The sequence below is a fragment of the Acartia tonsa genome, chromosome 2 (assembly GCF_053477335.1).
Source record: "Acartia tonsa isolate MP-2025a chromosome 2, ASM5347733v1, whole genome shotgun sequence".
Lineage (NCBI taxonomy): Eukaryota > Metazoa > Arthropoda > Copepoda > Calanoida > Acartiidae > Acartia > Acartia tonsa.
In genome coordinates, this window is record NC_137261.1 from 17,425,044 (window position 1) to 17,451,937 (window position 26,894).

At 33.2% G+C, this 26,894-nt stretch overlaps 4 protein-coding genes across 11 annotated transcripts in view; all 4 read right to left on the reverse strand.

Moving 5' to 3' along the window:
- The window catches only part of LOC145305909 (uncharacterized), a 64,791-nt gene extending 42,861 nt beyond the window's left edge, over positions 1-21,930 (reverse strand). Inside the window, exon 1 of the mRNA XM_080147781.1 lies at positions 21,900-21,930. The gene's annotated coding sequence lies outside the window, so the exon portion shown is untranslated. The remainder of the gene's footprint in view (positions 1-21,899) is intronic.
- Sac1 (phosphatidylinositol-3-phosphatase SAC1) overlaps positions 1-21,944 on the reverse strand; it is a 45,697-nt gene extending 23,753 nt beyond the window's left edge. For all 8 annotated transcript variants that reach the window (XR_013874763.1, XR_013874762.1, XM_080147744.1 and 5 more), the window contains exon 1: positions 21,898-21,944. The gene's annotated coding sequence lies outside the window, so the exon portion shown is untranslated. The remainder of the gene's footprint in view (positions 1-21,897) is intronic.
- The window catches only part of mRpS9 (mitochondrial ribosomal protein S9), a 27,843-nt gene continuing 949 nt past the window's right edge, over positions 1-26,894 (reverse strand). Inside the window, exons 2-12 of the mRNA XM_080147769.1 lie at positions 10,407-10,630; positions 9,861-10,007; positions 9,107-9,201; positions 6,767-6,935; positions 6,172-6,317; positions 4,802-4,889; positions 4,317-4,386; positions 3,648-3,763; positions 3,196-3,290; positions 2,651-2,708; positions 1-967 (exon numbers count right to left, since the gene is read on the reverse strand). Of these exons, the coding sequence (XP_080003895.1) occupies positions 893-967; positions 2,651-2,708; positions 3,196-3,290; positions 3,648-3,763; positions 4,317-4,386; positions 4,802-4,889; positions 6,172-6,317; positions 6,767-6,935; positions 9,107-9,201; positions 9,861-10,007; positions 10,407-10,571 (1,224 nt within the window). The 5' untranslated portion in view covers positions 10,572-10,630 and the 3' untranslated portion in view covers positions 1-892. The remainder of the gene's footprint in view (positions 968-2,650; positions 2,709-3,195; positions 3,291-3,647; positions 3,764-4,316; positions 4,387-4,801; positions 4,890-6,171; positions 6,318-6,766; positions 6,936-9,106; positions 9,202-9,860; positions 10,008-10,406; positions 10,631-26,894) is intronic.
- APC4 (anaphase-promoting complex subunit 4) overlaps positions 11,545-26,894 on the reverse strand; it is a 22,944-nt gene continuing 7,594 nt past the window's right edge. Inside the window, exons 14-20 of the mRNA XM_080147699.1 lie at positions 15,922-16,022; positions 15,280-15,380; positions 14,669-14,794; positions 14,379-14,517; positions 12,549-12,695; positions 12,000-12,073; positions 11,545-11,704 (exon numbers count right to left, since the gene is read on the reverse strand). Coding sequence (XP_080003825.1) covers positions 11,569-11,704; positions 12,000-12,073; positions 12,549-12,695; positions 14,379-14,517; positions 14,669-14,794; positions 15,280-15,380; positions 15,922-16,022 — 824 coding nt within the window. The 3' untranslated portion in view covers positions 11,545-11,568. The remainder of the gene's footprint in view (positions 11,705-11,999; positions 12,074-12,548; positions 12,696-14,378; positions 14,518-14,668; positions 14,795-15,279; positions 15,381-15,921; positions 16,023-26,894) is intronic.

A 26,894-nucleotide genomic window follows, 5' to 3' on the forward strand; every position in this document is an offset into this window, starting at 1 on the left:
AAATACTTTAAGGGGGTGTTCCACCCCCCCAAAGTCAACTGACCGAAATAGCCCCACCGGTGGGGCTATTCCGGTATAGGCCAACCGCCGCCCTTTAAACCGATTTTTGACCGACTTCTAGTTGCGAGATCTTAATGGGACCAAGACAGGCTTCTTCGTTATTGCCATATCGTTCATTTGCACTCTTAAAAACCGGAAAAAGTTTTTGGGAAGTATGTTTTTTTTTAAGTTGAAGAAAAAAATTGACCGGAATTACCCCGCGTTACCCTAAGTATTTGACAACAGGGATCTACAGGGATCTAGGATAAGACATTGCTAATTGTGTATATCTTCGATACCCAAAATTACCCTTTGGTAGATTACAATTAGTGGTTGAAACGATTGGACACTTATCTTGTACCAATTAAAAATTTAAAATTTAATAAAAGTCCCCATAGTTGTTAATCTAAAAAACTTCATTATAAACATTGTGGACAAGAATAATAAACAGCCCAATGTCCCCTCCCTCCCTGATTTGACAAAGTAAATTTAAATTATTAAGACATTACAGTGACAATATCTAAATAACTGGAAAATATAGGGATCTTAAGAAAAAGAAAGTGGATGATAAATTGATATAAATCCTCAATGATGATAAATGAAATTACACCTTCTGTAGATCAAAATTATTTGGAACTTATACTTTTGAACAGACCAATAAAAATTCAATTAAAGTATCCAAATTCAGTAATTTCCAGTCAAATGTCCCCTCCCTCTCTGTAAAAAATAAGATTTGTAGATTTTTTATTTTGAAACTTTCCTTTGTCTAAAAATATTTTAAAACAATACATAAACACAGTATGAAACAATTAAATTGTGAGAAGTAAAAATAAAGAAAATTGAGTGTATCTTTCTATCTTCTCTTCCATGTGTAGGCTTTTCTGGCTTTAACTTTACCAAACTTCTTCCTCTCTTTCACACGAATATCCTAAAACAAAAGTAATCATTAATCACGGATCTAAGGGATAAGACAATGACCAATGAATGACAATGATGGTACACAAAATAACCCCTTCGGGAAATAACAATTAGTGGTAATGTTAAGTTTGGACACTCAACATAATGTACCAATTCAATAAAAATCCCCTAGGTTGTTAAACCAACAAATAAGAAACTTTGGGGACTTCCACACGTATATCCTAAAAGCAGTGTTGCGGATCCGCATTGATTGTATGCGGATCCGGATCATTGACAATAAAAATAAAATCACCAAATTTTTTTTAAAATATTTATTCCTTAATCTCGAAGTCAAAAATACTTTTAATTTTTAAGTCTGAACCTAAACCTTAAAGATTGGCTCTCATCACGAGAATGTCTTTGTAAGTGACTATTTTATATAAATTTAGGTATATTTTTCCATAAATTTATCGGATCCGCATTTTTTTGCGGATCCACAACTCTGCCTAAAAGTAAAACAAAATTAAGTATTAATCAGGGATCTGAAGGGACAAGACAATGACCGATAAATTGATATACATCCCCAAGGATGACACACGAAATTATCCCTTTTTAAAATAACAATTAGTGGTAAAGTTTGGACACTACATAATGTACCAATTCAATAAAAATCCCCTAGGTTGTTAAACTAACGAATAAGAAAACGTTTTTATTAGGGTTGGCAATCCGGAATCCGGATCCGGAATCCGCCCAATTTTTGGGCCAATCTTGGAATCCGAATCCGGAATCCGTTTTTTATTAGCGGATTCCGGATTCTTAATTGGTATGCTAAAATTAGCGTCTTGAGTTTTTTCTTTCAACTATCACTTTTTGAAGGCAAAGATTATCATCATTACATATAAAATTTTTCAAAATCTGGTTCGATTCTCGGAAGTGAATTATAGAGAACACCAAGAACATTAATTTTTAGGACATATGTAGCACTTAATTTTTTAATTTTTTTTAAAACGCCTTTAAAAATACTGCTAGAATCCGGAATCCGAATCCGGAATCCGTCAAAAATAAGAATCCGGAATCCGCAAGGAATCCGCCACTCTTTTTGACGGATTCTTTTAAGAATCCGGAATCCGAATCCGGCCCAAAAATTCGACGGATTGCCATCACTAGTTTTTATAAAACTTTGTAAAACCAGCCCAATGTCCACTCCCTCTCTGAATATTAATTCTTATAATTGCTTTAAAGTAATGTAATTATTAATATCATCAAACAAATAGCTATATTTGTAATATAGTTATATTAACAACATAAAAAAGTTTGACTATGGATTTAACTGAAAACAAACTTTGAAATGTTAAGCGATTTTTGACGAAATATCATCAAATGTTTTGTTGAGTTTAAAGTGCTTGCAATATGTCAACTTTTAAATTTAAATTCTCAATCTTTACTAAAACACTGCCATCTTGCTGTACAATTTTATATCTGGCAACCAATAAATCCAAAGAAATCTAAGTAATTTTTGTAAACTTTAGGTTTAAAAATTTCTAGATAGGAAAAACAAATATTAATAGGTATTTCATAATTCTTTACAAGTTTGCTTTAAAAGTTTACAGTGCATGGACTAGTTAAGATTTGGAATTTCAAACTAATTTTTACGGTGATGAACTGTTACTAGATTGTGACCACTTTAAAAAAAAATGTTTGAATTATTAATTACCTGTGTTAATAGACCATTTACTTTCATATCATCAACCATGGATTTATCAACAAAAGACCTAAATAAATTTTTTTGTAAGTGTTTAAGACAAATATATTCAAAAATTGCGCAGCTGCAATAAGCTTCTTGCATCTGGACAGTAAAAGTGTGTGAATCAGTTACATGGAATACATTAATAGAGCATTATACTTTGTAAAAAAGGATAATTTATCATTTTTTAAAAGCAAATAAAACAAACTTAAACAGACAAACGAACATACACGTGGTTTTTAGAAAGTGTTTTTTAGTAGCGAAGTTACTCTATAATTCACTTTGTCAGTCCGTGACTCTATTAGGAAAATGTGACTTTCTTGGCTGTTTTTTAAGATTGGGCATATAAAACTTTTAGTGAAGATTCCGTGATTTTCTTGGAGTTTTTGCATATTTTTTCTTTTGTTATGAGAACTGAATATCTGCTCTATATAACTCACTTTGTCTGTTTGACTATTCGATAATTTTTTGTTCTTTACTTTGGATGTTGTCATTCTTGTTAAGTTCGTTATTACCTTAGGCACATAGAGGTAGCATATCTGATGGCTCCAGCCTGGGCAGAAGAACCTGAACCTGACACTTTTACTTCCAGATCCACAAGACCAAGTAACTACAAAAAATTAAACATTGAAAACGTGTCAAAGATAGAATTTATTGTCAGTTGGTTTAAACAAATAACAGTATCTAAGCTTTTCAAAATTTAAATCTGCATCCTTTTATAAAAATAACATGATCTCTGTCTGTGTGTCTGTCTCTTGGAGGATCTCGCAACGGCTGAACCGAATTGGTTCTCCTTTAGCTACTGGTACAATGTAGTTTCTCTAAGGTCCTTGGAAGGTTCGTAACTATTTTAAGGTAAGGTACCTCCAACCCCACCCTCTCTCTCAAGTGCCCCTAGAGGCATCTTGTGGATAAATAGGAGTTTGACCTTTTATTGTATTTTTTTCTTCATTTATTTTCTATTTACCTTTGTAAATTGTAGAGGGTAAATAATTTGTAACCGATCTTTGAGTGAAAAGAAATATCCAATATCCATTACGTAATGAGGATATTCTTCGTTGATTATCACCATTTCTCCAGTTCCTAAACAATAATGGATATTTAGAATCTACTTGGATATTATGACAGGGGAAATATCCAATATCCATGACGTAATGAGGATATTCTTCATTGATAATCACCATTTCTCCAGTGCCTAAACATAATGGATATAGAATACACGTGGATATTGACGTGGATAATATTAATGACTTAGTTGATAATAACCCGTTCCTAAAAAAGTAATACCTAAAACTGTAATTTAAAAACTCCCTCGCAAAAAACGACATGGTTAAAAACGTCATCATTAAAAAGCCATCGTAAAAAAATGCTAGGTATATCATAATATTGTTGATTATATTGTCAACAGAGAATACCTTTATTTTTGTCATATATCATATCATTTATCCTTATAATAAAGTAACAGGATCTCTATGTGTCTGTCTGTATTTTCCTGATTGATTGGTTAAAACTAGCAAAGTAAAACTTTTCATCTTAAAACTCTTTTTATCATCATTGTTGAAGTAAATCAATTTACTGTAAATTGTCTTATCCCTTAAGATCCTTATAAAAGTTCTGAAAAAAAATAAATCTTTACCTGGCTTGGTCACTTTAACAGTCGCCTGGGAGGTCTTCCTTCTGCCCTCAAACTCTACAAAGGCCTTTCCCTTAAATTAGATTAGATTATTTTTGGGTGTACACATACATAAAGAGAACAACAATAATAAATGAATATTATAAAATATAAATATTTATATTGTATAAAGTAAAATTTTTTGATATGGATATTTCATATAAAAATTTTACCAAATGGCAAATCCCTAGAAGGTAAGAAGTGTGTAGCAATGTGTATTTACTAGAGTTAGGACAAATATCCGGCCGGTTACCGGATATTAAAATTATCCGGTTACCGAATATCCGGCTGATTTTTAATGCAGGATATCCGATTATCCAGCCGGATATCTGGTAATTTGCCGAATATCGATCGTTATCCAGATAGAACCGGATATCCGACATTAGAAATCAGCCGGATATCAAGCATCCGGCCCTAGTATTTACACATTGTTTTCATACAGGCCATACCTCGTCATTATATTGGGGAGTAAGAAATGTTTGTGTGTTCTGGGAGGTGGCATCTGTTATTCTGTACTTGAATATTTCATCCTTGACTCTAAAAACAATGGAAATAGATTATAGAATATACAGGGTGCGCCACATAAATCCGGACTTTTTTAAAACGACCATAGCGCCAAAACTACTTGACCAATCAGGACGTTTGACCCCACTATAAAAAGCTTAGGTAATGACCTTTTTGCCCATGAAAATCTTTGGACGATGGAGGACGTGTACGCCGAGCTGGCCGCGCATATGTTCAACAAGGCAGATTCGAATTGCGCAGATAGTTTACCGTATATTTATGACTTGAGCCTACTAAATCTGATCTCAGCCCATCTGTAGGTGAGATGGACTAATGAAACTTGCCGGAGATACTATCAGATACCTAGTGAAAACACCAGAAAAGACTAGAGCTCTCTATCCCAGCTGACTTGGCTGAAGTACTCCGACAAAGTGGATCGTGGTAGATTTTAAGATGTCAAAAACGTCAAAAATCTTGAAAATTTCTCGGTTCTTGACTTCAGGGGCCCATATGGAACCTTGAAACTCGTTTTAGACTATGTATTGCGCTAATAACCCTATCTTAATCTGCATGCCATTTTTAAAAAGGTATAAAACGTTGTTCTAGCTTAACTGTGGCCCAAATGAGAGCCACCGTGTCAAAGGGTAGCTTTAAAGATGGGTTAATTTGGATCCTGCGGTTACTCACGTCCTTAAGGAGATGTGGCCTCCCAGCAGCCCCGATCTAATCCAATAGACTTTTGGGCCGGGAGCGCCATTAAAGCATGAACCAATAGACATGCCCATACCAAAAAGACCTCTCTCATTGCTCCTATCATGGAGAACTTCGCCTGCTTGAACAGGTACATGGTGACCAGGGTCGGTGGGCGGTTCAGGGGGCGGGTAGAGGCGGTGATTGAGGCTGGCGGCGATTTTATTAAATAATCTAATAGTCATATACCTAGGTTGCTTCCCAGTTTTTAAAATTCAATAAAATCTTTATAATTGACGATTTTATGTTTATTTGTTTAAAAATAAGAAAAAGTCCGGATTTATGTGGTGCACCCTGTACGTGGATGTTAGGACAGGGAAAAATTTGTCGTCAATTCAGCTTGATAATATGGACCTCATTTATTTGTCAGTTCGTTCATCCAGTTGTAGGAGGGGAAAGAGGTATCGTTAATTTAGCCAGCTTCATTTTAAATATATAATAGATTCTAAAAACAAAACAAATTAGTTTGTATGAAAACTTATGCCTTTTTGAAAAGAAAAAAGTGGTTAGCGATAACCTTCAGTACAGACAGACACAGATTCTTTTACTTTAACATAAGGATTACCTGTATGAGAACGGGAGTTCAATTAATCTGTTGAGTGTATAAATAAAATCCTCATATTCTTTGTCACTGATAATTTCCACACACATATTCTCCAGCTCTCGTTTGTTCAACCATCTGGAATCAGCTATCTTACTGATGTCAAGCACCTAAATATCAACAATAGAGTAGCAGCGCTTATTCTCCAGATCTGGTTTGTTCAACTATCTGGAGTCAGCTATTTTACTAATATCAAGCACCTTAAAATTAAAATGGACGTCGTAGCTCGGTTAAAATAACATCTAACATTAAATCTATATTTACCTACTTAATTTTTTAAAAATGAAACCTACTTACAAAAATAGGTTACAAATTGTATACAACAATTCAGGGTATACTTGGCTTTGTAGATAATTTAGAACCGGTTCTTGGCCAATGAAAAATCATGTATAGCATCGTATTACAGACAATTTTCCACGAATATGAAATCATAAAATTAATACCAGTATTGTTTACTAAGGTCTTCGGCCTCTCGAAGCTTATAAAACTGGTTGTAATCTTGTAAGTTTTCATTTTAATATCCGCGGAAAGCTGTACATAATAAGACACGATAATTTACCTGATTAGAATCTGCTCTTTTGCCTTGTTTAATCAGCCTGTCACCAAAAATGGTCACAGCCTCGATGCAGTCTCGCAACTCAAACTGCTTTTGGTTCAGATTTGGTTTTAGGGTGTAGAAAAAGCTCTGGAAGGGCCGACCATCCACGTCAAATTCTGCCTCCTTTTGCCTGAGGAAAGTTATTTTTTTATGGTTGCAGGTTTTTAAGAACTGAATCTTGTACCCAAATTTGCGTAACTTCATGGTTCTGTTCAAGGACATACTTACATCTTTGGGACTTGATTATAATGATGCTTCGTTTATAATATTGTACCTTGTTGTCATAGGATTCAAACATCCAAGAATCAGATGAATAGAATGATTATATCATACTAAAAGTTGTAGTCTAAAATGTACCCAAATATTACAGGAATCATCATCGATAGTATAATTCCCACATGCATAAATAAAGAGCTAAGTACCCATTACGTACGGACCACAGCGGTCTAAGGCCGGACATTTCGCCAAAATTCAACATTGGAGTTCCTCTAAATTAAAAAATTATTTTGAAAATATATACCCTATCTCATATAAAACCGAAGAGATTTTGTCTTTTTAACTATTGGTTGATGAATTATGAACTTTGAAACATGAAGGTTAAGGATTATTTTCACGTCATGAATTTTAACTTTTGAATTTTCACCATCTCTGGAAAAAATAATTATTTTCAGTGTTACTTTGATACAATGAAGTTTCTTCACCTATTTATATTTAAAATACTACATGAACTATTAGGAAACTGGAGGTTTGAATTTTTTGTTTTACTTTTTTCATCCTTTTTTTGTTGTATTTGAAAAATTTTCATGTCATTTCTTAAATATTTTTACAAAAATTTTTGGCAATAATTTTCAGTTTTTTAAGTTTTTCACCAAAAACCGGGCCCCGCAACATACCAAACCATATATTATTCTTAATATACAGGTATAATGCCATAGTTTGATGCTTAGTTTAGGTTGTTGCAGGGCCCGGTTTCTTTAAAATTTTAGCTTTAATTTTAGGGGCAAAACTCTAAAATTGCATTAGAAGAAAAAATCTTTTTTACAATTTTTTTCATTTCTCTTTCAATTTTAATTTCTGATGAATTTAAACTGCCAACAAAGAGCCTACAACAAATTAAGAGACTTTAAGAGATTTAAAATGAATGTTTTAATCTTTTTAGGGGGGGGGGGGGCGGGGGGGGGGTTATTGTATCCTTTTTGTAATCAATTCGCAAAAGGCACTTAAAACCCGAATTTCTTATGAAACTTTGCATAAGTATTCCTTGGTAGGTCTATTTTATATAAATAACACAAAAAGTTGGAAAAGAAATGGCTAACGGCTGGCGGCTCAGCCGTTTAGCCGTTTTTTTGCCATTTTCAGGGCAAATCCATCATTTATTACGTAGGAATCAACTTCTTAATACATAATTTTCCTTTAATTCATGTTAAATGTTACCCATAACCATTTTAAAAGTTTCTTGTACTAGCCGCTTAACGGCTAGAACCAGCTGAAAACGGCTGGGAGTGGCCAAGAGTATGATGTGTAGATAGGGCTTGTGGCATGTCTAGTGGTAGGTTTTTATGGGTACTGAGCTCAAAAATGCTATCAAAAACAGTGGGGGCCCATTCATATGGCAGCTGGGTAACGGCTGCTGCTCAGCTGTTAGCCATTTTATAAGACTATTTAATGATATTTTAACATTAGATATTTCAGTAGAATTTAACTTCTTCAATTAATATTTCTAATTCATTTTATTGGATATATTAGGTAATATTTTTTTTCTTCAATTTCTAGATTTAGCTGTTAAACAGCTGAAAACATTACTAGATTAAGTATTATTACTTATCTAAGAGAAAATGACTTCGTTAATAAATTTGAAGAATCTTCAATTAGTTGTATCAAATGTATGTTGCACAACGTTTGATGATTGACCATTTACCTTTATATGATCATTGCTACAGTAATATTTATTAATTCTTCAAGGTTTTTAAATGTTTTCATTGCTTTAAAACATCGAATTTAGGCTCTCTACCATTTAAGAAAAAATTATGAAAATATGAAATTTTAGCTAAGTTTCTAAGTATTTTCTAGACCAGTTGGCTTTTGTTTTTCTTCTCTAGATGCACATACGAGTTGTATTGGGCAATAATAAGGCGCATGTTTTTTATTTTGAACGATCTTATCAACTAGAAGCTGATAAAATTGACTTTGAGTAGAGGTAGGTGAAATGTCCACCAAAAGGCCAAAATAGACCACTGTGCGGACGTACGAACCCTAATTGTAAAAAAGCTTCGCTTTTTAAAGCAAAAATAAGAAACTTACTTTGGAAAAATTTGAGCTGGAGGTTTCATAATTGGTCTGGCCTCTGGCAGTAATCCAGACGGAAACAGGTATTCTATACTTTTGTCTATATCCTCCTACAAATATATTTTTAGTATGGCTTCCAAACCGATCAATATCCGCTGACTAAAACCAGTTCTAAGCCATACTGAAGTAAACCAGAGGGGAACAGGTATTTTATACGTTTATCTATATCCTCCTACAAATATATATACAGTATGGCTTTGAAACCGATCAATATCCACTGAATTAGAACCGGTTCTAAGCCATACTGAAGAAATCCAGAGGGAAATAAGTATTCTATACTTACTTTTATCTAAGTCCTAACTACAAATATTTACAATATGGCTACGAAACCGTTTAATATCCGTTGGTTAGAACCGGTTCTATGCCAAACAGAAATATCGTGTTGTGTTATAGCCACATTTCTACTAATATTAAAAACAATTTAATACCAGTTTTGTTAGAGTTAGTTAAGGACAACTTGTGTATTAGAGTAAATTATCGGGGAGAAAGGGGACATTTGGCTGTTTATTACACTAGTTCCCAAAGTTTTACAACATTTTCTAACCACTAATTGAAATCTACTGAAGGGGTAATTTTGTAAATCATCATTGGGAATGTTGTTGATCAATTAACTTAAGTGTCCAAACGTTACAACCAATAGTTGTAATATACAGAAGATGGAATTTTATCCCTCTAGATCCCTGGTATTTGTTAATGCTTTATGTTATACCTGAGTCATAGATTGATAGTCCAGCCCCATCATATTGGCCAGATGCTGTTTTCCCATCTCAAACTCTGCCTCCTCCCTGGCTATGAACATGTCATGTTCTCGTTTCCTCTGTAGGTAGAGTCGCATGGCTGTTGACATATTTCTTTCCTGTATTAATCAAAACTTATAAAAAAATCAATAACGAATTTATAAATAGAACAAGGATGACAACAACGATAAGCACCGACGCATAAAACTAAAAACTTCTGGAAAATTCAGACCAAAAACTTAAGCATTAAACTACTTGAACTTTCATCTATAGATAAAAAAAATCCCTTAAAACGCTGGGAAATTTTAAATTATTAAAGATATACCTATGAAAAATTAAAAATGAAACTACTTGTTCTTTTATTATAAGACAAAAAATATCGAGTCAAGTTTTAACGTGCTTGAACTAGCCCTAGTGGTTATACAATTGTCTTAACCTACTCAATGACGACTTAAGTAAAAACACTAAAGCTATGACCAACCAATCAATTAACCAATTTTCTGACTGCAAACATATACCTTGATTTTTTCAGCAACCAACTCTTTATTAGTAAGCTCCTTCTTTTCAGCAGGTTCTGTCGAGTAGTTGGCCGCATGCAGCTTGTACAAGCTCAAACTAGCTGGTTGTCTTATGGGAGTTGACAGGGAGAATCGCTGGATACAGCGGCAAACTGCTCCCGCCATTTTGTTTTAAATATTTTTCTCAAATTTTGATTTATTGATGTCTAAAACATTTGATATTTCTGGAATAGTGAATAGTTTATAGGCAGCTTTCTACGGATTTTGAAATTTAAAATCATAAGATTGAAACCAGTTTTGTTAGCCCAGAGGGCCCGGGTAACAAAACTGGTATTATTTCATGATTCGTAGATGCTTTACATAATATTTCAGTATGGCTGAAAGAACCTGTTCTAATCCAGCGGATATTAATCGGTTTCATAGCCATACTGGAAAAAAAAACATTTTTAAATTTAAACTGAACTTAGTAAATCAATCAGGTACAAAACAAATAATAAGCGTAATAATTTCATTAAATATCACAATATTTTAACTGGATTACATTCTTTTTTAACAGATTAAAAGGGACTATCCACGAACAAGAGCAAGTCTAAGCACTTCCAGCGGTGATTCTGAGTGTTTTTGTGGTGAATATACTAGGGTTATGTTTACCTAATATCTTTATATTAATTCAAAAAAACAAGTTTCATCATGGAATTATATGAAAAAAAAAACTTTGAAATGGTAGGCATTTTTTGGCTCATCAAATGTTTTTCTGAGTTCAAACTTCTGTGACACAAAAGTAAACTTTTCAAATGAAAAATGTTAATTTAGAGACATGGATGGTAACTTGTAATATTGATAACAGTTTTATTTACAGCATTTGGATATGTTTTGGCGTGTTATTCTATTTGAACTTTTGAACTTTAATGATATTTTATCAAAAAATGATTAACATTTTAAAGTTTTATTCTTAGAAAACCATGGTAAAACTTTTTTTTTATAGTTGGTATAACTATATAAAACATAAGCCTAGTATATTCACAAGAAAATATCTAGTATCACTACTGAAAGGTGCTTAGAATCACTTGCCCTCGTTTGTGCATAGTCCCCTTTAATAAAAACAAAATTTAAAATCCACCCCAATTTTATTTAACTGCAAAAAAAGGAGTTGAATAACTCCTCAATACATAGGATTATAATCAGTAGTCTCAGTCAGAGGACCAGAGGAGTTGAACATCTCCTCGTCCTCCTCCTCCTCAACCTCCATGTCGTAGATCCTCAACCTCTTCCTGCTCGTGAACAGCATCACAGACACGTTCCTGGCGCGATAAAGTTACTTTAAATGATTCCTGTCTAATTGATAATAAATAGTATTATAAAAACAGAATAGAACCAAGAACACTACCCTGTGGGACTCCATAACTTTTGATATATATTTATCAAAAAACAAGAAAGCCATTTGATCCCCAACTTTTGTCAGGATGTCCTAAATATGTATGGTGTTAAGTTTGCTTAATTTAGTTCAGACGAATTAGTTTTTTTTATTCTATTATATAAAGTAGTTGGTAGGTTTTAAGCTATTTTAAAATGGTGGAATCTTTCAAAGTATGATTCCTAGTGCCAGAAACGGAAAAGCTGGAGGCACGGATGTTCTCCAGGTCACGACAGGACGCCCTACCTCCAACCTTAACATTAAAAAATAAATATTACTTTTCAATGAAGAATTAGAAATGTCACCTGAATGCAAATAAGACTAAGTTTAAATAGGTTCCATTATTATGTAATGTGTATTATACGGGCACTGCGTCATGATAAAGACAAACCAAAATCCAGGGATCTAAAGGGATAAGACAATTGGCCAATAAATTGATGTACATCCTAAGTGATGATGCACAAAAGTCTCCAAAGTTGTTAAGCCAACGAAAAAGAAACATGGCGTTATCCTCTTATAAATTTTTTTACTTTAATTTTGAAAATTTGAGTACCTACCCTCTCCCCCGACAGGGAACAACTATTTTAGGTTAGGTTATAGGCTAGGGAGCCGAGCGCTGCTGCTAGGCATGCTAGGTAGCCGATCGCTGCGGCCAGAGTTCATAGTTCAAATTTTGAGGATTATTGTAACAGCCCAATGTCTCCTCCCTCTCTGCAAAAATGACTTACTTCAATTATATCATTAGAATTGAGTGTATCCTGAGGCACAGTGGAAGACTGAAGCATCAAAGGTTTGAGACTACTCTGAAGATTGGGTAGGGGTAGTTGTACCAGGGTCTGAACATCACCAGTTTCAAGCAGTATTGACAGGATTTCCTAAAATAAATGGATATAGGATATACGTGGATATTATGACAGGGGACAGATTGACGTCAATTTTAGTTGCTTTCTGTCTTTTTTTTTGGACAATTCGTTCTTCCAGTATTAAGGGAGGGGAAGGAGTAAAGAGGGTGGATGGAAGGATCGTTATTTTAGCCAACTGCGAGCATCACTTTATTAGAGAATCTGGTGCAACATCCAAGTATTAATAAATCCATTCCTAAATATTTTAAACTCAAAAGTTTTTCTGTTGATCAATACCAGGGATCTTAAAGGATAAGACAATGGACAATAAATTGATGTACAATCCAAATAATAATAAACAAGATTTACCTTTTAGTCAAGGAGGGAGAGAACTTTTAACTGTTCATTACAATAAAATTCGTTGGATCAACAAAATTGGGGACTTTTTATTATAATAACCACTAATTGTTATCTACAGAAGGGGATATTATGTGTATCATCAATGGAGATATACATCAATTTATAGGCCATTGTCTTAGTATAAAAATAATGGAGGTATTATGGGCTCCAGATTCCAGCCAGGTAGCTACAAACTTACCTTAGTATAAAAATTAAAATCTACAATAGAGGTGTTATGGACTCCAGGTTCCAGCCAGGTAGCTACAAACTTACTTTAGTATAAAAATTGAAATCTGCAATGGAGGTATTATGAGCTCCAGGTTCCAGCCAGGTAGCTACAAACTTACTTTAGTATAAAAATTTAAATCTACAATAGAGGTATTATGGGCTCCGGGTTCCAGCCAGGTAGCTACAAACTTACTTTAGTATAAAAATTAAAATCTGCAATGGAGGTATTATGGGCTCCAGGTTCCAGCCAGGTAGCTCCTAACTTACTTTAGTATAAAAATTTAAATCTACAATAGAGGTATTATGGGCTCCAGGTTCCAGCCAGGTAGCTACAAACTTACCTTGGTATAAAAATTGAAATCTACAATGGAGGTATTATGAGCTCCAGGTACAAGCCAGGTAGCTACAAACTTACTTTAGTATAAAAATTCAAATCAACAATAGAGGTACTATGGGCTCCAGGTTCCAGCCAGGTAGCTACAAACTTACTTTAGTATAAAAATTGAAATCTACAATAGAGGTATTTTGGGCTCCGGGTTCCAGCCAGGTAGCTACAAACTTACTTTAGTATAAAAATTTAAATCTGCAATGGAGGTATTATGAGCTCCAGGTTCCAGCCAGGTAGCTACAAACTTACTTTAGTATAAAAATTTAAATCTACAATAGAGGTATTATGGGCTCCAGGTTCCAGCCAGGTAGCTAAAAACTTACTAATTTACTTTAGTATAAAAATTTAAATCTACAATAGAGGTATTATGGGCTCCAGGTTCCAGCCAGGTAGCTACAAACTTACTTTAGTATAAAAATTTAAATCTTCAATAGAGGTATTATGGGCTCCAGGTTCCAGCCAGGTAGCTACAAACTTACTTTAGTATAAAAATTTAAATCTACAATAGAGGTATTATGGGCTCCAGGTTCCAGCCAGGTAGCTACAAACTTACTTTAGTATAAAAATTTAAATCTACAATAGAGGTATTATGGGCTCCAGGTTCCAGCCAGGTAGCTACAAACTTACTTTAGTATAAAAATTTAAATCTACAATAGAGGTATTATGGGCTCCAGGTTCCAGCCAGGTAGCTACAAACTTACCTTGGTATAAAAATTGAAATCTACAATGGAGGTATTATGTGTTCCAGGTTCCAGCCAGGTAGCAACAAATTTGTCCTCCTCCCCCAGTTCCCAGTATAATATTCTTTTTCTATCCCAACTTGCTCCACCTTGACAACACCTAAACAAAAACATCCATAAGAGCGAAGGACAAACGAACAATAAATCTTGGAAAGTATCAGTACAAATTTGCTTTACTACAGGATAGAGTAAAAAAACATACTTTCATTTTGAAGATCATCATGCAAAGTTTGAAAATTAATATGTTGTACCTTTCTAAAGATTTATTTAAATTGCGCTCTCCATACATGTTGTTATTATTAGTAGGTTGGTCATCAACTAGCTGAGCAGATAGTAACCCAATGTCATCATTGTTTTGTTCCTCATTCTCTGCTGAACTAAACATACATGTTATTAATATTGGTAGGTTGATCATCAACTAGCTGAGCAGATAGTAAACCAATATCATCATTGTTTTGTTCCTCATTGTCTGCTGAACTAAACATACATGTTATTAATATTGGTAGGTTGATCATCAACTAGCTGAGCAGATAGTAAACCAATGGCATCATTGTTTTGTTCTTCATTATCTGATGAACTAAACAATTGGATTTATTATTACTGCATGTTACATTGTTGTCCTAGGAATCATTATTCCAAAATTGAGAAGAATGGGCTAATTATAGCATACAAAACGTTGTAGCCAAAAGTATAACTTTCTGGTAACGAATATAAAGTTGCTACGTTTCCTAATAGGAATCATCATGCAAGGTTTGAAATTGATAGGCCAAATCTAACATGTCTAAATGAATAAAATAGCTATCCGTTACGGACAGACGGACCTACCCTAACTATAGAAAAACTTTGCTTTTTCAACTCGTACCTGGAAGCAGAAGGTAAAGGTTCATCATTGATTAGACATAGTTCTAGATTTAATTTGGCGCGAGTTTGATTTGTTATGTCAATATTCATTCCACTAAAGATCTAAATTAAAAATCAAAATTTAATAAAATGTATAGGTACTTTAACGACATTAACATATTTTAAAAATATGATTTTTTTTAAAAACATGAATGTATTTTGTATATTCCAGTATGGCTTTGATTAATGGATATAGATTACGTGGATATATTGACAGGAAAAAATTAGTTGTTAATTTCAATTGGCTAATATGGACACTATTTATTGGTAAGTTCGTTCATCCAGTAGGAAGGTAAGGAAATAGGTAAAGGGGGTTATTGGGGGGGGGGGGGGGTATCGTTATTTTAACCAGCTGCATAGTATATAGTGCATGAAAATCTGGTGCAACATCCAAGTAATGATATATTAATTCTTCGAATACAATCGATTTGCGCTTGATTAGAACCGGTTCTGAGCCATTTTGAAACTTGACTATTGCCTTATTTACATCAGAATCAAGTTTATTAAACAGAGTGATAGCTTAACTTTTATTTTTTTCAATACAATAGATTTCCGCTGGATTAGAACCGGTTATTTAAGACATTGCAAAAAAAACAACGATTACCTTATTAACAGCGGAATCAAGTTTGTTAAACTGAGTGATGGCTGAGCTCTTATTATCTGGTGGCAGGATAAAGGGGACACTAGGCAGTTCCGGCAATTCTTCTGAACAAATCATATCCAGGTAAAAAATAAGAAACTTAAAGAATATTCTCTACTAATAATCTCAAAATATCAGGGTTTTACTTACTTGATACTTGGCTTGTTAATCTTCATTTTCTACTGGTGTAGCGAGTTGAAGATGTTGGTACTGATAATTTTGTTATCTTTTGCTAGTTCATATATTTTTTCAGTTTTGATCTAAAGCTAGCCACTGATGTGGCATGTTTGATATCACTTGGTAAACTATTCCATGGGTCAACAATTCTGAAGGAATAGAAGTTTAGTCTGATGTCAGAATTAGCCCTTCCTTTCTTTTTAATTTAATTTAATCAGGATAATGTTCAGCTCCACTGTGGTAGAATTTTGAACATGTCAGCATTTTCATCTTCTTTCTGGTTCGGGTTGTATTTCTCGCCATATCCAACGGTCATACAGATTTTTAAACAGGTTCAGGTTACTAGCAGACTTTATATTGTGGGGAAGAGAGTTCCATTTATCAATAACTCTAATTGAAAAAAAGTTTTTGCGAAAATCTGAATTAAATCTGGGCTTCTTCAGATTCAAATTGTCAGCTCCAAGTCTTGTTTGGTGGGCAGGTTGTTGAAACTTGTGGAAAAACATTTCTGCATTGACATTGTCATAGTTTGATAATATTTTCCACACTTGGATCATGTCTCCACGCTCACGTCTGTCTTCTAGTGACTGTAACTTTAGTTCTTTAAGCCTAGCTTCATAAGAGTTACCTTGAAGTCCAGAGACCATTTTAACGGCTTTTTCTTGTACTTTTTCTAATATTTTTTTGTCTTGTTCAAGCCAGGGTGACCATGCTTGAACACAGTATTCAAGGTGAAGACGCACATATTGCTTGTAAAGCTTTATCCAGGTAACTCTGTCTCTATATGAAACTGCTCTAGACATCTGTCCTAAAACTGAACTGGCTTTGTTGGCAGCTTTTTGACACTGAACTGATGGTTTCAGAGAGTTTGATATCCAAACACCAACATCTTTTTCTTCGTTGACATTTTCAAGGACAGTACCAGAGGGTGCATAGCCATTCATGGTATAATGTGTTTTATTGTTACTTCTACCAAAATGAAGAACTTTACACTTGTCAGGATTAAACTGCATTTGCCATGTATCAGCCCAAATTAGTAAATTGTTTAGATCATTTTGAAGTTGAGCAGTTGATTCTTCATTCACAATTTTTTTTCCACACTTTGTATCATCTGCAAACTTGTACAAAATGGAATTGGTTTCATCTAATGACTGATCAAGATCATTAATAAAAATAATGAATAGGAGAGGGCCAAGTACCGAGCCCTGTGGAACTCCAGAGATCATCAGGATCCATTCTGACATTTCACCATTTAGTACAACTCTTTGCATACGTTTATCCAGCCAATTTTTTATCCAGTTAACAGTTTTTTCATTTATTCCTGCAGCTTTAATCTTCAACCAAAGTCGTTTTATTGGTACCTTATCAAACGCTTTAGAAAAGTCAAGGTACACCATATCTATATTTTGCCCAGAGTCAACAGCTTTTGTTAGATTCTCGAGATATTCAAGTAGATTTGTCAAGCAGGATCTTTTCTTCCTGAAGCCATGTTGAGAATTTTTTATTATTTTGTTGCTTTCCAAATATTCTGTCATGTCATCCTTAATAATTGATTCCATCAGCTTGCATACAATAGAAGTTAGGGAAACTGGACGATAATTAGATGCTTTGCATTTTTTCCCTTTTTTAAAAATAGGAGTAACATTGGCATTCTTCCAATCAGAGGGGGTTTCTCCAGTGTTGTAAGATTTTTGAAATAGCAAGCTAAGTGGAAGTGAAAGTTCATCAACAAATGTAATTAATGTTTTTGCAGTTATGCCATCCGGTCCAGGAGCAGAAAAGGGTTTTAAATTTTTTATTTTCACTTTGACCTTTTCTGGTGTAAAAGTAACATCTGCCATTTGAACTCCAACTTGAACAGGTTCTGGGTTCGGTATATTTTCAGAATTTTCTTCGGTGAAAACAGACCCAAAGAAACTGTTTAATGTTTTAGCCATGTCAATATCTTCAGTAATTTCCTTTCCAGAATCATCCTTAAGTGGGCCAACAGTTTCTTTGTTCGAAGTTTTAGTTTTCATGTAGGAATAAAACTTCTTAGGATTTTTGGTGGATTCTCCAGCCAGTCTTCTTTCAAAGTTTTTTTTTGAATTCCTAATTTTATTTTTCAGTTTCTTTTCTGCTTCTTCATATCTGGCATAGTCATTCAAGTTCTTAGAAGCTTTGTATTTTTTCCATAGCCGCTGTTTCCTTTTATAAAAAGCAGCAGTTTCTTTGTCAAACCATTGAGGGTTTCTCGTATTTTTAAGCTGTTTTGTAGGAACATACTTTTCTTTTAGGTTTGATAACACATTTTTAAATTTATTCCAGGCTTCTTCAGTAGAAACTTGACTAAAATTCTCGTTCCAATCATAATTTCTAAGCTCAGTCTTCATTGTTATAAGATCAGCTTTACTCCAGTCATCCACATATCTTGGTTTATCTTTTTGTTTAACACCTGTCATAACTTCAACTTTAATGGCTTTGTGGTCACTTTTTCCAATAAATCCGCAGTCTTCAATATCAGCTATAAGGTTGGCATTGGATGTTAAAACTAAATCCAGAGTAGAGCCAGATGAATGTGTCGGAAAATTGACCATTTGAGTAAAAAAATTATCATTTGCAGCATCTAGGAATAATTTTGCTTGATCCCCTTTGGCTGATAAATTCTTCCAGTCAATATCTCTGTAATTGAAATCACCAATAAAAATTGAGTGACCATTTGCTGAGCTTAATAGATTAATCAAACTATCATTATTTAACTTTACATTATCACAGTTATAGAGTTTATGTGGTCTGTAAACTAGGTATAAATTAGTATCACAAACATTTTTTTCATTTTTCACTTTTACATGAATGTACTGATTGAAATTGCAAGAGTTTTGAACTTCACATACTGTAAGACTAGTTTTAGCATATACAAGTAGTCCTCCACCAATTCCAGCACTGGTGTCAGCTCTGTCATATCTTGATAAAATTTGGTAGTTGTCAATAACAATTTAATTGTTTGAAATGGCGTCATTTATCCAAGTTTCAGTTATCATAATAAAATCTGGTTTGTCACATGAAGCAATAACTCTTATATCATTTAACTTGCTTAATAATCCTCTAACATTACTGTAGAAAATCTGAAGCCTCCCCATTGTCCTTTTCTGTTGTTTATCAGCGCTGAGTTTTGGGCCTGCTTTCTTGGCTTGAATGTTTTGGCCGCTCGAACCCACTGATTCAAATTTGGAGGACTTGGGGTAGAAGCTGTTTCCTGACATTTTATTATTTTTTTGCTTCCCTTCCTGCCAACAGCTCGAAATATAAAGTTTAAAGATTCCTCAGCAGTTCTTTCACCATTCAGTTTCTCCACTTCTTCATGTATATTCTGATCATGTTTCCTCTGATTAGCTGTTAAATCAGGTGAGATTTTAACTTCCTGCCAATAGTCCAATCTATCAGCCAACTGTTTGCTGTTTGCAAGAACTCTATCTCGAAGGTTGGGGTTTTTAAAAACAACTAATAATGGTCTGGTTTTATCTTTTCTGCCCAATCTTTTAATAGCTGCAAAACTTTCCTCTCCAACTTTAACACCAATTGTGTTAAATAGTTTGATAGATATGTCAAGATCATCCTTTTTTCTGTTTTCAGCATTCAAATTACAGGACTCAGGAATATTGTGACAGATAACATTGCAACGTCTAGCTTCTTGATCACTCAACTCTTTCATCATGTTTTGAACATTTGAAGATTCTGAATCATCAGTTACAGCTACAGGATCTTTCACATTATTTTTGAAGGATTCAAACTGAGTTTGGAGATCAGACACATCCTTTTGAAGTTTCAAAATCTCCTCGTCTTTCTTCTTCAGTTTCTTTTCAAGGCCATCAATTTTGTTATCCATTATTTTCATATTTTTGCTCATCTTCACAGAAAATGCGCGACATGGTTCACACACCCAAAACGCTGATTGCATTTCCTTTTTCTGTAACTCACAGAACTTGAATATTTCTTCAGTTATTCCACAACCTTTGTGTGCCCATAGTTCGCAAAGAATGCACTGCAGAGCATGCGAGTTATTTGTTGACTTTCTACAAAGCATGCATGGATAAGCAGGGGGTGCCATTTTAAAGGGATAGTTTCACGAAGTGCATTTATAAAAAAAATAGTGAACTGTAAGTTTTTTCTATTTTAAATAACGTAGTAGTGCATAATAAAAAGTTATTGATTAAAATTAAAAGATTTGACCATGGATTTTCCTTAAAAAATGAGTTTTTCATTTTTATTTTCAACTTCGTTGCATGTTATATTTGGCAAAAACTTTATTGTCATAAATACAACTTTAGATAGCATTTACTAGTTAATAGAACTTCAAACTTTTTATACAACAAAATACACATAACAACAAAGAATGACAAATAAAATATTTAGTATAGTACTTAGAGTAGTGATCTTTTTATATGTCTTAGTAAAATATATTAGGCATTGGATAGATATGATTGTGATAAAGAATTTTAACATTGACCTGACCGAACTTTTTTTATTTGACAATATCTAAAAAAGTTATTGATTTGCAACATAAATTACATGAGAATGGTCTTTATATATATATATATGTTGTATGGTTAGTTGGTATTTCCGCGTGAGATAATGTGTATATTGTAAGTAAACCAGACGGTTTTCTTTATTTTTTTTAAAAAGAATCTATAGAAAACCTGTCCTATAATGAACCGGACGTTATTTTTTATGTTTTTAAGTAACTTGTCCCAAGGGGAACCCCTGTTCAATTTTTTTATAACTCTTGTGAAATATGTGAAAAAAGATTCTCTAATATTGGTGCTTTGGCTATACATATTTGGAAAAAAATAGACCATTCTCATGTAATTTATGTGGCAAATCACTTTAACTTTTTTCGATATTGTCAAATAAAAAAAGTTTGGTCTGGTCAATGTTAAAAATTCTTTAACATATAATCATATCTATCCAATGCCTAATATATACTACTAAGACATATAAAAGTTCACTACTCTAAGTACCTTAACTCTTTAAATACACTTCGTAGAACTATCCCTTTGACCTTGAACAATGTTTAAGTTATGCTACAATATTTGCTCTACCCTCCTCCAAGACGAAGACTTTAAAAGTCTTATAGGAGAGGCTCATCCAGAAAACCGTGAGGGAGAACAATTTATTAATACTAATGGAATGCTATTTTACTTTACTTTACTTAGGTACAACTTTTTTTAATTTTGTTTTTTTGTTCTTTTTTTTATCTTTTTTTTATCTTTTTTTTGTTCTTTTTTTTCTTTTTTTTTTTTGGTTCTTTTTTTTATCTTTTTTTTTGTTCTTTTTTTTGTTTTTGTTTTATCTTTTTTGTTTTATCTTTTTTTCAATTATTTTTCTTTGTTTGTACCAATAATAGCATACCAATAGTTTACAATAGTTAAAATTATCAATAAAATTTGGTTATCATGGGATAGGTTCCCAAGGGACCGATTATTAGGTGATTCAAAAAAAAAGGGGGATATCAGAGCTTCCCAAAACGCTCCCGGGATATTAGCTTCCCAGACGCTTCACTTGAATCACAAATAAAATTTTTTAAAGTCTTTATCCAGGCTGTGTAGCCTCCTGGAACGCATCACAAAATTGTAGCAATCAATTTTGTGTATCACTCAGGTTTCATCTGCTGTGTCATTTTTTTTGCCTAGCCAATACATTTTATTCACAATTTAAAAGATAACTATTCTCTGGAACAAGGCTTTCGGCTTCTGAAACATGAGAGGCTTGATCCACCTCTCTCTCTCTCTCTTGTAGAAGTGAATCAAGCAATATTAGCTTGGTGGTTTTAGTTTAGGTTGAGAATATCAGAGGTTTGTCTTGTTGTGACTCTGTTTTGAGCAACATTTACAGTTTCAAGTCCACATTTAACGTTTCCAATGTTATGAAGAATTTTGTAGCACTGGACAAGATCAGCAAATTTTCTCCTTTTTTCAAGAGTCCATAAATCAAGCTCTTTTAAACGTTCATCACGGATGGACCCTCAGATGTCAAAACTTTATTTTAGTGTTTGGCCAAAATGACTTAGCAATTGTATCTGTAAGTACGTCTAATAACACCCTTTGCTATTTTTAAAATCCTAGAAAATTTTTTTTGCAAGAAAATTGCATAAATTCGCAACCTATTTTAGAACCACTACATAACTCGAGTTTTAAAACTTTTTATATAAAATCCTTTTTACAAAAAATATCAATAATTACTTAAAATTAAACCTGAAAGAAAAAAATCTCATTACACGTGTTAATTTGCATGTTTTAGGTCTTTTTTTGAGGAAAGTATAACTTCCACATTTTTGACAATAATATATTTTTTTAACATTTCAAAGTAAAATATAATAAAACTTAAACGATTTTTCTTGAATTATCAGTTGAAAATTTCATCAAACATGCAATTTAAGTGATGAAAATTTAATAAAATCATTTTTTGAATGTTTAGAATTACCAATTTTCTACATTTAAAACAAAATGTTAACAAAATTTAAAAACATTCTAATATATAACTTTAAAAATCAATAACATTTTATAAAATGATGTTTTAAAAAATAAATCATTAAAAGGTATTAAAATGCATTTTAAGTTGCTTAAAATTAAAACGAGAATATCTTTTTACACTTTATTCTTTGTAATAGAGATTAATCGTCATTTGCTGAAAATGAAACATTTAATAAACTAATTGAATCTTTTTGTGACCATGTCTAAACTTTTTAATTTTTACACTAAGGTGTTTTTTAATGAAAATCTTTGTTGAATTCTCTTTTGCGACAAAAAAAGAAAGGGATTTTTTTACTATTTCTAGGTTATCTTATGTACTTTAAACTATATAATATGAAATAATTTTTAATTGTCTTTCTTTTGAGCCACAAAACACTGTAAAATGTAACATATATGCAAAAATAACAATTTTTTTAATGAATATTATAATATCCTTATATGACATTGCGTCAGAGCTTATTCTTTAGATCATATGTTCATGAAAAGTAGTCATAAACTTGGAGGGTTGCGCTATTTATTAGAATATTAAATAAACTTGAATGGTAAAAATATTAGCATAGCCTTTGTCAATTCAAATGCTTTAGGTATATTATTCGGAAAGTTAGTTAAAAAAGAGAGAATTTGTTGTGTATACTGTTAAAAGACTTTCAAAAATGTAAATTACAAAGCAATCCTAAAAGATCGGGTCATAGGCGAGTCTTAGTCGGGGGTTTTCTGATAGCAAATATTGCGTTATTGGTATACAATGTAAAAAAAAAACATTTTAAAGAAATTCTTTAAATAAAACCCAACGTGTATTTGCAGTACAAACATCTTAATGCTAGCAGACATATGTTTATCAACATTTGCAGAAAACTATTTCCACAAGAAAAATTATTCAGGTTTCTACTTCACAATTTTAAATATTTCTTTCTGATAAAATGTTTGACATATATCGTATAATCATTTACCCAAAAAAATATTTTGATAATTTAGATTTCAGAGAAGATTAATCCTTTCAAAAAACTAAGACGACATTTTGCATCTTCTGTCATGACATTTTAGAAAAAATATAAAAAAACAAAATTTAGTATGAAAACTATTTTCATCGATTTTTCTGAAGGTATTATCGTATTCTGTGGCTTTGTTATTATCATTTACTTATATTGAAAGTGCCAAACATTGTACCCTAACTTATTCATTTAATAAAAAAAACAACCGTGTCATGTTAATCTTGTGATTTCAGACCAGAGACCATTTTAACTGCTTTGATTTGGACAGCTTCGATGTTTTTAATGTCTGTAAGGTTCCAGGGGTTCCAGACAGATGAAGAAAACTCCAGATGTGGTCTCACATATTGTTTGTACAGCCTTATAAAAACATGTTTATCTCTGTAGTGAAATGACCTTGATATTTGATTTAAAACAGCTTTAGCTTTGTTGACAATTTCATTACAGTGGCTTGATGGCTTAAGGTTGGAAGTTATTCTTGTTCCAATATCTCGTTCAGACTCAACTGTTCCAAGTTTAATATTATCCATGTAATATTCATTTTTTGGGTTATTCCTGCCACAATGGAGAATTTTGCATTTGTCAATATTAAATAACATTCCCCAAGTTTTGCTCCAATCAAGAAGCTTATTTAATGAAATTTGGAACGAGTCTGCATCTGCTTGGTTTCTTATCTTGTTTGCTTGCTTGGTATCATCAGCAAACTTTCTTAAAATGTCAATTATGATATCATCGTCAAGGTCATTGATATATATTACAAAGAGAACTGGCCCAAGTATACTACCTTGTGGGACACCTGACCTGACCTTACCTGGCCTTGACTTCGCTCCTTGTATTTCAACCCACTGAGTTCTGTCTTTAAGCCAAGATTTTATCCATTCTTGTACAGATCCAGTTATTCCATGGGCTTCCAGTTTCTGTATTAGCTTGTTGTGTGGAACTTTGTCAAAGGCGCGACTAAAGTCCAGATAAACAATATCAACAGAGTTTCCTTCATCAATCAATTCAAAAATTTTGTCTAAAAATTCCAATAGATTTGTTTGACAGGATCTCTTGGGCATAAATCCATGTTGAGAGGGTTTGATTAGGTTGTTAATTATTAGGTGATCTATCATGTGATCACGAATAATAGATTCATTAAGTTTGCATACCTGGCTGGTGAGAGATATCTGTCTATAATTGCCTGGCTTCCCTCGTGATCCTTTTTTAAATACAGCAGCTACTTTTGCATCTTTCCATTGTTGTGGAACTTTGCCTGTATTTATTGAAGCTTGAAAAAGTTTTTGCAATGGTTGGGCGATATGATTCTTAGTTTTCTTTAAGAATTCTGCAGATATCTTGTCAGGACCTGGGGCTTTGCCAGTTTTAAGTTCATCAATTTTTTAACATTTATATGAGATAATTCACTATTCATGTTTAGTTTTGGTATGTTTGGTCCATTGTCATTGTCATCATTAAAGGAACTACAAAAATGATCATTTAGTGTTTAGGCCATTTCAGCATTATCTGTGATAATCTTATCATCTTGGACAAGAGGGCCAACACTTGGTTTACAGGACATTTTATTTTTCACATAACTATTGAATTTTCTTTGACCACTGTTTCCACTACTTTTTGATATTTTTACTTCAAGTTTTTTTTTAGAACTTTTAATCTTTTTTTTACATTCTTTGGAAAGTTTGGTAAAGCGTTCTTTGTCACTAGGATTTTTGGTTCTTTTCCATTTCTTGTATGCCCGATTTTTTTTTCTGCCAAGTGTTATAATTTCTTTGGTCATCCATCGTGGTTTGTTGGTTTTAATGGTTTTGTTTGGGACATATTTACAAATTAATTCATCAATCACCTTGGATAGTTGTCTCCAGCTCATTTCTACATCATTAGATACAATCCTGTCCCAGTCAATTTTCTCTAAATCTTCATTGATTTTTTGGTAGTCAGCTTTTCCCCAATCTAGGATTTCTTGTTGAGTGTTTTCTGGTAAGATAGAATGGTCTGTAACAATTTTAATACAGGTATGATCACTATTACAAAGAGGACCTAAATCACTTACTTCAAGTATAGAATCATTATTAGAAAGAACCAAGTCAAGAACATTGTTTTTTACATGTGTTGGGAAGGTCACAAATTGGTTAAAATTGTTCTCGTTACAAGTGTCCAGAAATTTCTGGCTTGCAGTGTCAGCAGCAATATTTTCACTCCAGTTGATTTTTGGGTAGTTGAAATCACCAATAACAATTGAATTATCTGGCATAGATGAGATTAATTCTGTTAGTTTATCATTATTATAGTTACTACAGTTTGGGGATTTATATACAAGAAAAATGTTGGTGGTTTCATTATTTGTTTTCACACTAAGATGTAGATATTGGTTAAAGTCAATTGTGCAGTCATGGGATAAAACCGTGTGTCCTTTTTTTATATACACTAACAATCCACCTCCAATTCCTTCTCTTGTATCACTACGATCTTTTCTTAGTTCTGGTATTATTTCATAGTTTTTGATATTTAATACACTATTCACTATGTTTTCATTGCACCAGGTTTCGGTTAGAAGTATAATATCAGGTTTTTGTTTATGTGTAAGTAACTCAAGTGCAGAAAGTTTACTTATTATACTCCTTGCATTGGTGTATATTATGTTGAGTTTACAGGGGGCAGACTCTTTGTTTCACTTCCCTTTTTGTGGCCTACCCCCATCACTATTTATTCTCTGTTCTCCTCCTCCTCTGTCATTGATGGTCGTGTTCATTTGTCTGTTGTTATACTTTCTGGAGTCCTCTGTCTCTTGGATCCTCCTCCCCTCCTGGTCCATGTTGCGCTGTTTCTCCTTCCCCACCTTTCTGTTTGATCTGTGGATTTTTTCGCCCAAATCAGTCTTTTTTGGCCTTTGGGTCCTACCACCTTCCATTCGGAGTTTAAAGCCTGGTCTTCAGTTAGCTCAGAGTTACGCTTATGCATTTCAAGAATGAGGTTGTCCTCCTCTTTCCTTTGCTGGAGGGTAAGGTCAGGTACAAGGTAGACCCCATCCCAGAATTCATTGTCAGCAAGAGATCTGCAGTTTTTCATAATTTCAGATTTGGTATCAGTGTTGTGAACTTATGCTGTCAACTTTTTTTCCCCAAGGCGTCTAATAAACTTGATATCTTTATCAGGGTTTATCTTAACTTCTAGGGTGTCAGCCACCAGTCCAGTCCAATTAATATCAAGTTCTTTCTTTTTTAACCCTGGCCAGGAATCATCAGTAACTTCAGGGATACCATGA